A 14483-nucleotide genomic window follows, 5' to 3' on the forward strand; every position below is an offset into this window, starting at 1 on the left:
GATTCTACATCATACAAATATATGAGCTGATATAAAGCATGGTAGAACCAATTTGATTGTTGATCATTAATCAATACCATTAACATATCCAAGGGGATCCACCAATAATGTAAATGCGCCCCAAGAAACCGATTAGAATCTAGTGAGTGTGAATATAGTATCTACTGTTGAACACTCATAGAATCAATTTATCAAGAGTCAATGAGGAAAACCCATCGCCAATCACAAGGAATATTTCCACTAAAGATTTCAAATTACATGGTACTAGCTAGTTTCTATATTTATTTCCTAAATAATATGCTAGTATCGATAGAAAGAGATCCATTGAAGAGGGTATTTGATGTGTGCCTCATCAATCATCATGAAACAATCATGGCAATGATACATAAAGAGATGTCAATGAAGAGATAGAATCACCAAGTACAACTACCCTAGGGATGGCCAAAATGAAAGTTCAAAAAGACTATAGAATGTTTGATTAGGATTTACTTCCCTTTAATTTATAGCATGGCATATAGATGACCTAGAGGCATTGACTCAAAAGCACCTACAATATAGTGCAAGAATGCATGAAGCATTAAAGCACTATCCATAGTGACTAGAAAGCTATCCAACTGGAGTATATGATTCATGAATCATAAACATGGTACAACTCCTAGGACATCCATAACTCAACTATAATGCAACGATACAAATAGGTGTCATGTTAATGGTGACAACAACTTACTGCCACTTTATTTTATACAGATCAAAGATAGCCCCCCTCCCCGCCCCCCAGAAAAAATAATTTGGTGCCTCATTCAATTTTTTACAAGTGTGGAAGAGAGATAAAAGTATGCTAAATAATGTCTTTTACATGGTTCCATTGGAATGAAAAAGGGATTAAAATATGATCAATGTTATGTTTTTCATGATTTTATGAGCGTGAGAAAGAGTTAAAACTAAGCTCACGAGAGAAAAACATAGTCTCAACGGTATGAATTTTTGTTCCAAGAACATGGAATAGACCTATAAAATGCATAAAAGATGCTAGGAAAGTGATGCCCATTCATGGTACTGGTTTTCTATAGAGATAAAGGGTTAAAAAATGGAAGCAAATCAATGGAAATTGTGAGAGGTAAAAAGTGACCACAATGATGGTGAGGAGAATCAAAGAAATCAACAATGTATTAGTATGGACCAAGATATTAACTATGATAAGCATGTTCAATTGTTGAGTAACATAAGGGATGAAAAGAACCCCTTTACGACATGGCCAAAAGAAAAGATTAAGAGAGAGAAATGAGGCTCAATTTTTAGTCATGGAAGAGATAAATGTGGGTCATTAGGCCTACCTTTACTTATATCGTGCGAAAAAATGGAAATAGGAATCAACTAACTAAGGTGGCCATAAAGGTAGGCACTAGTGCACCAGTTACAATATGCAAATGAGAAGCACTAATGAGGCAACATGGTGAAATCGAATATAAGACACAATGGTGGAAAAGTGATGGCTATTAATGAAAGATGGCATTTTATGGAAAAAGCTAACCATATATTTTAGTTAAGAATACACACCTCATTGTTCAGTGGATGTCTCTATAAAGATTATAAATAAAACCTTAGCATATCCTACAATTCCATCTAGAAACAATAGATCCTAGGTTAAATTGTCTATTGGAATATTAGAAAAGAACAATGAAGCATGAATAAAAAATAATGAAAGGAATTTACCCCTCAAAACGTTTTATGGAAATTGAGATTGATTTCATAGATGTATTTTCTTTTCATTTGGACTATGTAAGAATAGGTCTATGAGTTCAATTTTTGAATTCTATAATTTTTATTTGAATTTTTTGGACATGATGTATTGGTTATGAATGTCATATACATATGGCTCTTTTCTTACTTATGAATTCAAATGATTCAATTAGAAATACATATGTTTATGTACATGCACACTTGTATTGATGTTTAATTTAATGTGGCAATTTCTAACATAGATAGAAAACTAACATATGTAAGCACATGGTTTCATCATGGGTGTGCCTACGATTAGGTCCATGTAGGTCTTACTAATACATGCACATCAAGCGCCAAGAATGATAAGCATTGAATTAAATCAAATAACATGCAATTCTAATAAAAATCACTCACATCACATACTTATGTACAAGGTACCATGTATCTTGAAAATTCGTGCAGAGTAGAATCCATTGTGAGGCTTAGAGCCAAATATTCCCATGACATGTCGATGCCAAAAAGAGTTAAATTTCCATGTTCCTAAATTCTCATTGTTTGAGTTAGATTCTAGAACCAAGGAAGAAAGGAAGAGGATCACGTGAGGATGAAATGGAGATGTCATAGAAAACTATCTATGTTCATAAGGTTGTTTCATGTTTATACAATCTTCAAAAATAGAAGAAACTATGATCGAGGTGACTTGTTTCATTTTTTAACAAGCATGACAAAGTAAAAGAACTATGCTTGGAGTACCTTGTTTCATTTTTTAATGAACTTGACACAAGAAAATGAATTATGCTCATATCACCTTGTTTTATTTTTTAACAAGTTTGACACAAGAAAAGGAACTATACTAGGGAACCCTATTTCATTTTAGTGAGCTTGACACAAGAAAAGGAATTGTGCTCAAGTTTATCTTTATCATGATATCTAGCATGCCATGGACTCCAAGAGGTTCTCATAAGATGGAAGAACAATGCTCTGGAAAGAAGATGTATTAAGGGATCCAATGGAAAGATCAGGCTCCAATGCCCCAGTCAATAATTCACGATATCACCAACTGGATCTAGATCAAAAGAAGTTGAGAAAATAGTGAAAGGCCCTTCTTCATTGGTTGGTGCGAGCACGGGAAAGGTTGTCGGATAATAAATCTATGGCGAGGGAGGTACCACTTTCATATTAAAACTTTTTAGGGAATTTGGACGATTGGTAGCCAAATTAGGGCCAACGAATGAAAGTTGGTCAATAGTCGCAATTTTTCCATCATGCAGGAAAGAAATCACTTGAAAGAGTGTGAAAACTACAACATTCAAACCATAAACATAGTCAAACCCAACGAGTAATTGAAATCGAAGGGGCCTGAGACTACCATAACGTCAACAAAAACAAATTTTGCTTCGAAAGTAATAGGTTGCTGAGGAAGGATCCTTAAAGGTTGACTAGTTTTTCTATTAAAAGCTAACATATTATGGATAACAGACACAAGCATAGGGATTCCATCTTTAGCAAGTAGATACTTGTTCTCAGCTCTATAGAAAATAGTTTTTCTATCATACAAGTAAGGACTTCCTGAGGACAAATGAGTTGAGATAGGCGGGAAGATGGCGTTCGGACGAGCTAGGGTAAGAAAGGGCTTCGGTTAGGGTTTCGGGTTTCTGCAGTCAATGCCTGAACCCTCCGTCTCCGCGTCCGTTCAACCCTGTTACAGTCTTTACCCTAACCGCGAGCTGCAGTTTTACTTGCTGGTAACTTCTTGGAGTTCTGAGCCCCGACCCGCGACTAACGGCGCGCCCTGTGACGGAACTTCAACAGCTGCACGGACCGTTTTTTCATATTGCAACTGTCGTTTTCTCCCGGTTTGCTCTCCGTTCCGAGGTGTCTGCAGATCCTAGGAGCAGCTGGCAATGGAGGATATTGAGGCCGTCGATTACTCCGCGGACCCATTGGAAGGGGTCTCCATCTGGCGCACCCCACTTGATACATCCGGAGGTATGTACAGCTCGGACTTACCTGAACAATTTCCGCCGTTTCCGTTTAGTGAACCGCATTCGCACCCCCCTGTTGTCCTCCCGGACGACCCGCCGACTTGGCCTGCTCTTACCACACCCCCGCACTCTCCGGCAACCCTAGGGTTTGTTTCAAGCTGCATCAACCCTAACCCTGGTTCACTTCCTCTGGTCACGGGCTCATTACCCCTCCATTATCAAAACCCCTCTCTACCCGGACCCTCTATTGGCATCCCTGTCTCCATCGGGCACACATCCGGCAGTTTCACCGCCGTACCTCCGCTCACAGGCCTCCCATCGTCTTCAGGATCTCACGGCCCCTCTTATACGCCCCGATTCCCGGCATCGCTGCAAGCAAATCCCCCTCCATCAGGTCACCCCCTCAGCCATACCCCCCCTCGAGGACCTAAACGGAAATACAAGTGCTTCAAGTCAAGGGAGGAGGACGTATTTCTAAGATTGGAAGAAGACATTCGCTGGGGTGAGGCTATGGATTTTGCTGATCGTGTTTTGGTCGGTCGCATCCGGGGCCGAAGTTACTCGGCTGCACGTTTGAAGCAATGGGCAACGAATGTATGGGGCCACCATTTGGTGGATATCCCCTTCGTGCAGACCTTCGTGCGGGGATGGTTGGCTCTGCGTTTCGCGCGTGCTGATCATACTAACTGGGTCCTATCATCTTATTGGCATTTTGACCATGCTCCGGTGCTATTGAAGAGATGGACTCCTCTATTTGACCCTGAGATGGATAAAATTGGCATCGGACCGGTATGGATTCGGCTTCCTGGGCTTCCACTCCAGTACTGGTCAGAAGACATCTTCAAGAGGATTAGTAATGCTATTGGTGGATATATGGGCTATGACAAATCCTACCAGCAGACGGGAATGATGGCATACGCCAGGATACTCATTAACCTGGACACGAGAGGTGGACTGCTGGAACACATTACAATACAGTGGAGGGATACTGAACGCAAGCAAATCATCGATTACGAAGGCGTACCATACAGGTGTCGCAGATGCCACCAAGTAGGCCACCTTTACAGAGATTGCCCTCTCCTCAAGAAATCAGTATCGAATGGCTCGGAGGAAGCAGTCCCACAGACGCAGGACATACCCTCTGAGATTCATCCTACACAGACCTCTGGGGAACAGGATCGCCCTCAGATCGTGGAGGAACCAGGGAGCACCGGGCCATCTGACAATGCTGGGGATCCCTCTGATCCGCCTTCGGCCTCGCCTCACCTGCAGCCTACTGATCAAGAGGACTTGGAGCAATCGGGTAAGTTTACTATCTATTCTCCGTCTCCTCCTCCTTCATGTATGACTTTGGGCATATCATCTCAATTCATTGCATCTGCATCCATCAATACTATATTATCCACTGCATCCCCTGCATCCCCACCACTGAATAATCACAATCACTCCACTCTCACATGCTCCCTACCACTCCCTTCACCGGTGGCTCCTCCATCCAGAATCACTTCGACTCTGGCCTCCCTTTCATTAAATTCATCACCGTCTCCTCCCCGGTATTCCCTCCACCCCCATATGAAGGACAGGGGTCTGGATGCAGTTGGACTTGAACTGAACCGTATGCCTATGTCCCTCAAGAATTCCAGGGGCAGACCCTCCCGCATTTCCAAGGCAAGGCATACTGCAGATGAAGAGGTCGCCCAGGGGCGACAGCAGACTATCTTTCGGGCCCTTAGAGCGAGGAATGGCCCAACCCATCTCCCCTAATGAAGTTTCTTTCTTTCAATTGCCGGGGGTTTGCTAGTTCTGCCAAAAAACTAGCACTTAGGAGACTACTCCTATCATCACAGATGGACTTCATATTTCTTCAAGAGACCCTCTGTCAAGCAGAACCCCTCATCCACACTCTCTCTGTCTGGCTCCCTTTCTGGACTTTCCATGCATTGGATGCGTCCGGTCGATCTGGGGGAATGGCCATTGGGGTAAATAACAAAGCTGCGGAGATCAAGAACACCTTTGGAGGAAGAGGGTTTATAGGTCTGGACATCTGTGCTCATTCTTCTGTAAACGACATCAGGATTATCAATGTTTACGGCCCTTGTACAGACCGTGCCAATTATTGGAGATCCTTACTTGCATCAGAGCTGTTCCAGGCAGACAACATCATTCTTGGAGGAGATTTCAATTTCTCGCTCGGATATAGTGAGTCATGGGGGCACTCAGCCCAGGTCGACACCCTCACTGATACTATATCCAGCCTACTAGAGGATCATCACTGGGTAGACATACCATCTGCTAAGCTCCAATATACTTGGACAAATAACAGAAGTGGAGACCAAAGCCTTGCAAGAAGACTGGACAGATTCCTTATTAAGGAATCCCTGGTTAATGATCTCCCCAGAGTTCGGCAATGGGTTGGAACGGGAGGCATTTCAGATCATCGGCCAATCTTCTTAGAAGCTGAAGACCTAACCCATAAGATTAAGAGCCCATTCAAATTCAATGCCTCTTGGTTACAAGACCCCTCTTACATACAATTGGTACATAATTACTGGCAATCCAATGCCACCAGAGATGGAGAGGACATATCAGTGGGCTTCGTAAGGAAAATCACAAAACTCAAACAGATTACCAAGAACTGGGCTCACCGAAAACGCCTTCAGGATAATCTGACTTTAAAGGAGGCTGAAAGGGTCATTGCAGAATTTGAAGAATCATCAAATGGGACTTTCCCCTCCCCTGAAAGCAAGGAGAATTTCACCTCCCTTATTGCTAAACGCACTCAAATCCTGAAGGAAAGGGAAGAGAGCTGGAGACTTAGAAGCAGAGCTATATGGCTCACCGAAGGAGATGCAAATACCAAATTTTATCACAAGTTTGCAAATGGCCGCAAAGTTATCAACACTATTTGGGAATTAAAGAATGATCAAGGGGTCACTGTCTCCTCACAGTAGAATCTGGCCAGATTGGCCACTGAGCATTTTAGAAGAATTTACAAGGCTCCTGAAGAAGCTAATATCTTGGAAATCATGCGAGTGGCTGAGCTCTTCCCCAGATATATTGAACAAGAAGATGCTGATGAACTGCAGAAGGAAGTGACGATGGCAGAATTAGAAGCTACCCTGAAATGGTTCAAAAAAGATAAGAGCCCTGGTCCAGATGGATGGACCATTGAATTTTATCTTGCATTTTTTGATCTTTTGGGCAATGACCTCCTGAATATAGTCGAAGACAGTAGAAGAAGAGGTCGTATATCCTCAGCCATTAAATCCACCTTCATAGCTCTCATCCCTAAATCAAATGCCCCCAGTACTTTTGATGACTTCCGCCCTATATCACTCTGCAATTGCCTCTACAAGATTATAGCTAAGACTATTGCCAACCGTCTCAAGCCCATTCTATCGCATCATATATCCGCTGAACAATTTGCTTTCCTGCACCATAGACAGATCCATGAGGCCATTGCTACTGCTCAAGAGCTCATGCACACCATGCAGATCAAAAAACAAAAAGGAATGATCCTCAAGGTGGATCTGTCCAAGGCATTTGACAGAACCAACTGGCTATACTTACGGCTGTTTCTCACTCCCCTAGGCTTCCCCTATGAATTCATCAAATGGACCATGAGCTGTATCACTGATGTATCCTATAGTGTTTTACTAAATGGGGAAGCAACCTCTTTCTTCACTTCAGAGAGGGGACTCAGACAGGGATGTCCACTCTCTCCTCTGCTGTTTTTACTCATAATGGTAGAATTATTTCATCTGCACGAGATAGACACCAGTTATCTGGTATCAAACTTGCAGACCATCTTTTCCTCACTCACCTATTATTTGTTGATGATATTCTTATTTTCCTGAATGGCAGCGTTGGAGACTCCACTATACTCCATAACTCATTTCTTCTCTTTCAGCAAGCTACTGGTATGAAGATTAATGTCCATAAGTCCACCATTACTACTTTTGGATGCTCTATCAATGAAATAGCTTATGCTAATCAGCGATTTCCTTATAACAACTTGACCTTGTCAGAAGGTATTAAATATCTTGGTTTCAGACTGAAACCTAATGGATACAGAATAGCTGATTGGTTATGGCTAATAGCCAAGGTGGAAAAGAGACTACAAGTTTGGTATCACCGATACCTATCTCGAGCTGGCAGACTGATACTTATTAAAGCTGTGATTGAAGCCACTCCAGTATACTGGATGGCTCTCACATGGATTCCCAAGGGCATACTCAACAGATTACAGCATATTTGCAGTAAATTTCTTTGGAAGGGCCACCAGCCTGGCAGAATCTTTGCCTGGGTGAAATGGGATACTATTGCAAAACCCAAACGCTGGGGGGGTTGGGGTATCAAAAGGCTCGACCTTTTCTCCAGGGCTCTGGCTGCCAAACTTGGATGGCAACTTCTCACCACTGAAGGACTCTGGACCAGGGTAGCATGTGCAAAATACATCAGGCCCTTGAATGTGTTGGATTGGATATGCAGTCAACAGAGAACTAATCATAACATATCCATCATATGGAAAGCTGTCATCGGCACACTACCCTTATTACGAGAAGGATTAACTTGGCGCATCAAAGCTGGTAATGCAGTCCGAATAGGTCTGGACCCTTGGGTTGGATGTGGAAATACTCACAGACTCTCAGATGGCCTCATTGGACATCTTAATGACAGAGGTATCATATACATAATGCATATTGGTGATCAAGCAAACTCCTCCTTCCTCCATCAAGCCTGGACCAGCGCTCAAGCATTAGATATTCCGGCACAGTGGCACAATGAATGGGCAGAGTACACGGATGCACTCACTCAAGCTCATATCAGACTTACTGATGGACCTGATGAAATCATTTGGGCTTATGCAAAACATGGAGCATATACCCCGAAGCTTGGCTATCTAAAGCTCATGGAGTCTCATAAGCCTCATATTATCCATCCCACATGGAAGGCATTATGGAAACTCAAATCAGCCCCGCGTACTCGACTGCTCATGTGGAACATAATCTTTGATAAAGTACCTACGGGCACCAATCTTATGAAGCGATCCTTCCATGGACCCTTCCGCTACCATCTCTGTCACCAGGAGGAAGAAAGTACTATACATTTATTTCTGAATTGCTGCATCACATTACATTTCTGGCATGACATCTCTTCACATTTCCCGCAACTGAAAAACTGGCATGGTCATAGCTTAATGGAGGCATGGGAGAACTGGAACCATGAACACTCGGGGAAGGCCATTAATATTCCGCTTCTTGCATGCTGGGCAATCTGGATTGCCCGGAATCAGGCTATTTTCAATCTCAGAGCCCCCCACTGGCCTACTATCCTTCTTCATACCATTGCGGATTACAACATGATACCTGATGAAGAAACCATAGGTCCTGTTCGCATCATTAAACAATTGGATATTGACAAATCCAAACCATGGGCTTTTTTTGATGGTTCTGCACAAGAGGTGGGCTGTGGGGGAGGCGCAGTACTATATCTCAATGAAACACACAGCTACAAAATACAAATAAACCTAGGCAGAGGAACTAATAACTATGCTGAACTGTGCACTGCCAAGCACCTCATACACTTTGCCATACAAAAACAATGCAGACATCTCCAGCTGTTTGGTGATTCTAAAATAGTTTGCAATTGGCTGTCTGATGCATCTCATTGTCATGCATTTTCATTGAGGCACATATTAGATGAGGCAAAGAGGCTGACTACTTCATTTGAATCATTTGCTTGTCGTCATATCTACAGGGAACAAAATACCATTGCAGATCAACTCTCCAAAGAGGCAGCGCACAGACAAGGAGACAATTGGCTGATACAGGAGGAAATCGAAGGGTCATTCTATCAGCATTATCATAGACCCTTTGATGATCGGATGGATAATGGGCTATAAAAGCCCACTTACAGATTTTCACTTGTTTATTTTTGTTGTCAATAGTTGTATATATCTCTACATATTTAGCACTATACAGCACTTTATTTTTGATATATATGGCTCTCTGCGTAGAGCAATGGACTCCTATTTTGAACACTGTTAGTGAACAGTTTTGGACTGCTCCCTGCGAGGAGACAACCTGCATTATTTTTGTTTATATAGTACTACAGACTGATCTTGGTAGGCACTGCTGCCTGTATATGAATGCTTTGGCATATGCAAAATGTAATTTCTTAACTTTAATAGAAATTACAACTTTTTCCCAGGGGAAAAAAAAAACAGACACAAGCATAGGAGAACCCAAATCTTTCCAAGAAGTCTAGGATATAATTCTAATAGAATCTCCTTCATCTATAATAGTGTGATAGATGTCTTTATCACAAAATTCACTGTGACTTGAAAGGGCATGTAAGAAGGGAGACCAGGTTTTATTAATTGATTCCAATCAAAGGCAATGACCAGATTACTTGGAGTGGGTTCCATGAAAACATGAGAAAGCCCTTTTGTTCGACATGATTTGAAGAAAAAATAAGAACCTAAGTGATGTGAACATCATTCTCTATGGTAAAAGTGTGATCAAATGGAGGTGGAATCAAGTCAATCATTTTCTCAACCAATAGTTAGTTGGAAATGGACTCATGGGATTCACATTTAGGGAGAGATGGACAAAATGAATATGGATTTAGATCAATCACTTCATCAACTAGAAAAGGATTGGGGGGAATATTTCGGTAACTAATTGAAAGTCATTGTTGAGAAGTAGTAAGGTTTTCAAACACTTTGGATGCTCCATTCATATAAGGGAAAAGGTGAATTTGATGATTCCCTTCAAATAACCTATAGGGAAACTTAACTTTTCCCTTCTTCCATAGAACTTTATTATTATTAGTTGATTGTTTGTCACCAAGATGATCTCTAGAGACTGATGGCAAGGGCTGATGTGAGCCTGTGGACCACATATCTAATACTTCGGGAATGTTACAACAATATCTAAGAAGGTGGTCACTCTTACAAAGCATGAAAGGGAATTTAAATTTATGGGGATTGTTGGAAGGTTTCTCCACATTAGATGCATTCATATAAATAGTTGCTTGGTTTCCCCCTTGCTCATTTGGATTCTTCTTCTTCTTCCCTTTCTTCTTCTTCTTAGCTTCCTCATTACTAGCATCAACACTTTCACCAGGAGAGGAAGAATAAATGGAGGAGGATAAATTGGGCGAAGAAGGAAAATGAACAACTTGAGGTTAATGTTTTTCAAGTGGAGGAATCGATTGTGAAGAAGTTTGGACATTCAAGACCAAAGACGTTGGAAACAACCAAACTAGTAAACATATGGTAAATCCATTAAGGGACAACGTGGCCATATAAGGAACACCAATATTTCCAGAAGAAGGAAAAGGATCTAGATTCTTGATAGAGGGGTTTCCATGATTGACAAACTCTCAAACGATTTGCATCAGACTCAACCAAACGTTTACTGAGTAGAAAGTGAGTTAATTAATTGATTTTGAAAAAATAAAAACACAAATAAAAAGAAAAAGAGGTAACTAGGAATATAAGGATTACAAAGTCACTATGAACTACAATATATGGTTAAGAACGTGTAGGAAATCTCCCTGAATGATGTGTTTGGTGTATCATAGTTAACAAGGCATTCAACTCAGTTACCTATGTCAGGTTTGCAACCTAGTGGGGACTTCCAAAATATACCCGGAGGTACGTGGAAGCACAGTCTATAGTAGTGTTGTCTAACGTGTAACAGTACAATGGGGACGTTCTGATATACTCATTGTACGTGGAGCGCCATCCTGTATGCCAAAATTTACATGGAAGAATACTCTGATATACTCCGATATATGTGGAAAACTAACCATCCCTAGGATGCAACGCTAACAAATAATGACAACTCCTTTGTTTAATGACAACATAACACATCTTCTAGCCTATTCCACTAAATGTATCATTAATGTTCCGAATCCTCCTTAGGTTAACTGATAAATTTTAATTTTTATCTTGATTAAAGTTTCAATTTCACGACTCGAAATGAATTCACCTATACTCTTAGAATGCAACTACACGAGAAAATGAACTCTTTTTCATTTGATAAAGATATATCTAATGAAGGGAAGAAGTTCCAAATAATAATGCAATAAACAAGAAATGCCAAATAATTTTTTCAACTTTCACTATACCAATGAAAAGATTCAAATCCCTAATGCATCAAGATATGACCTTTCTTTCTTTGCAGTTTTCAATGAACGAAAACTGAAATATGACTAGATTATTGAATCAAAATCATTCACACATATTAGAATTGTAATATGAAAATATTTTAATAAATCAATAACCAAGCCAAATGATTGGAAACCTAATTTACAAGAAGAAACAAACTCTCATAAAAAAATTTAATCACACTTAATTCCAAACAAACTGCTAACTTTATAGTGAACTGAATAGACTAGAGACTCATGAAGACACTGCATGCAAAACAACATTTAAAGAAAGGCAAAGAAATGAAAGCTTTTGCACCTACAAGGGTCATTGTAGGTGATATATAGAAAACAGTGCGAGAACTCGCACTTATAGAGAGATACGAGTGTGTTGGGTCGCTCTTTCTCAGAATAGAAAGTGTGTTGGGGAAATTTTTCTTAAAACATGCAAAACTAACCCTAACCAAGCTCGAAACTATGCTTTCCTAGGTCCAATAACTATCTGAGAAAGTCAAATAGAGTCATTTTTAGAGGCTCTAAAAGGCTAGACAAAGGAAACCACTACAGAACATCTCATTCCCTAGTATGGTCGCCAAGTTGTTTTATGAATAAATTATTTCCACGGGAAAAATAAATCTCCCTAGATCTAGTGGATTGATCTAGAAAAAATAAAGACAAAATTTCTTTCCTTTCCTTAGAGAAGTTTGAAATATGGAAGAAAGACTTACTTGAGAACCAATGCAAGCTCTCTTCTTCTCCCCGCTTGAAAGATTTAGCTCTACTCCAAATGCTAAACTTGGAACCTACAAATCATCCAAAATAAGCGAGAGAACCAAAACATACAAATAGCATATACAAATAACTTTAAACAAGAAGCCAAGGATTCATTGTTCTACACATGCATAAATGAGATATAATGTATAGGAAAATAAGGCATTTTTGTTTTAATAAAATTAGGAGAATATTACAACCCTGGTAGGCCTTAACCTTGTAGATCTCTCCTAGATATCTTGTCCTTCCTTTACCCCAATAGAAAGCCTTCAATCATACCTCAAGCACATGGTTGGATTATGGACCTTTAGACACAAATGAGCAACATGAGGGCATAACTAAGAGTATCCAATAGCCAACCCAATCATAATAGTAGGTAATGCATTTATAAGAGAAATGAGGAGGTTGTAGATCCATTAAACTAGGGTAATATCCACATTAGAAGGGGTTAAGATCTATGTGATAAGTGAAGAGACCTCATTTGTAGGTATTTGAGGACTTCCGTTAAATGAGAATGGGAAATTCCTAGATATAAGCCTCTAGAAGTGGAAGCTTCGAAATGATATTTATTTTTTTCCTCATTTCAAGGGCCATTGCACTTGCAGTGAAAGCAATCTGCGTTGACCAACGCTTTTTCCTTAGATGCAACCTTCACCATCGCACTTACTAAACTAGGAAATTACGACAAGGACCTAAATTAAGGTTTGTATCCAATATAATGCATAATTTTTGGAACTTTTGGAGAGGGGATGGTCTTCTCTTTGTAGGGGATGATTGCAAGTTGTGAATGTATGATGATAGATTTGGGTTTAGGGCCATTTGTTTGGATGTGAAAAAAGGACCTATGATGAGCCTGAATATCACAACAAGAACTGTGACATTGCCAAGGCTACCAACTTTAACTATCAACCTGAGGTCCGTACAAACATAATAGGTGATATTGATATATGAAAAGTAGGTCAAGTTCTACTCATGCCACCTTCAATAAATGGAGGTATAAAATGGGCTTTGGTCCTCCTCAATAATGGGTTCAAAGAAAAAATCCATATTTTAGAGCAAATCCAGTCAAGTTTGGACAGTGCTACAGGATGCTATAGGAGTACTACAAGATTGCTATAGGATGTTATAAGAGTTCCCTATTTTGTTACAGAATTGGATCCATGAGCATCTTAAGGGTGGAAAAAGTGTTATGAAGGTGAGAAAGGGTAGCGAGGGTGTATGTAGATTATATGAGTCATTTTCCAAGCCTGCCACCTCTTAGAGGCCCATCTCGCACAAAAAAAATCCTAACAGTTTCCCTCAATGTGGTTTTGGTAGAAGAGTTTTGAGGGGAGTGTGAGATGAGAAGGAAGAGATTAATGATGACAAGAGAGATGTGGGTGAGTATGCAAACCCTGCAAGCCACTTTTAATACCTTCATACCAACAATAAATCCCTTTTTGTACTTAAAACGAATGCCAAGCTAAGGATCAAATTGTAGCAAAATGAAATGTACAACAAAGGATGAGTTGAATTTTATGAAACCAAATATGAAAGGATAAGTTGAATTTTATTTCATTAAGAGTAAATCTATCTTGCAGCATGCATATGACCAATATAGATGAAATATTGAAGAAGAATGTGATTTAACTCCTAGATATGCAAAAACAAAGTATGTAAGAGAGAAATGATCTAAAGCCTAACAATATGCAAAGGAAAATAACCACATATTTTTGGCTTGCTAATGTAGAATCTTCAACCACACTTCCCACAAGAGATGTGGTAATAAAGCCTACAAAAACATATTTTTCTTGCAAGTAAACTTCTACTAAGAAAGAAGGAAATTCTTCTACTAAAAATTAGGCATAT

General features: G+C 40.1%; 1 protein-coding gene across 1 annotated transcript; it reads left to right on the plus strand.

Annotated features, from left to right (window-relative positions):
- Positions 1-5554: 5554 nt before the first annotated feature.
- LOC149234289 (uncharacterized) lies at positions 5555-6658 on the plus strand. The gene has a single exon (XM_089368215.1). The coding sequence runs from the start codon at positions 5555-5557 to the stop codon at positions 6656-6658; it is 1104 nt and encodes a 367-aa protein (XP_089224341.1).
- Positions 6659-14483: the final 7825 nt, after the last annotated feature.

This window comes from Pinus tabuliformis, chromosome 8, assembly GCF_031772625.1.
Source record: "Pinus tabuliformis cultivar Carrire ecotype Pingquan chromosome 8, CPIR1, whole genome shotgun sequence".
Taxonomy (NCBI): Eukaryota; Viridiplantae; Streptophyta; class Pinopsida; order Pinales; family Pinaceae; genus Pinus; species Pinus tabuliformis.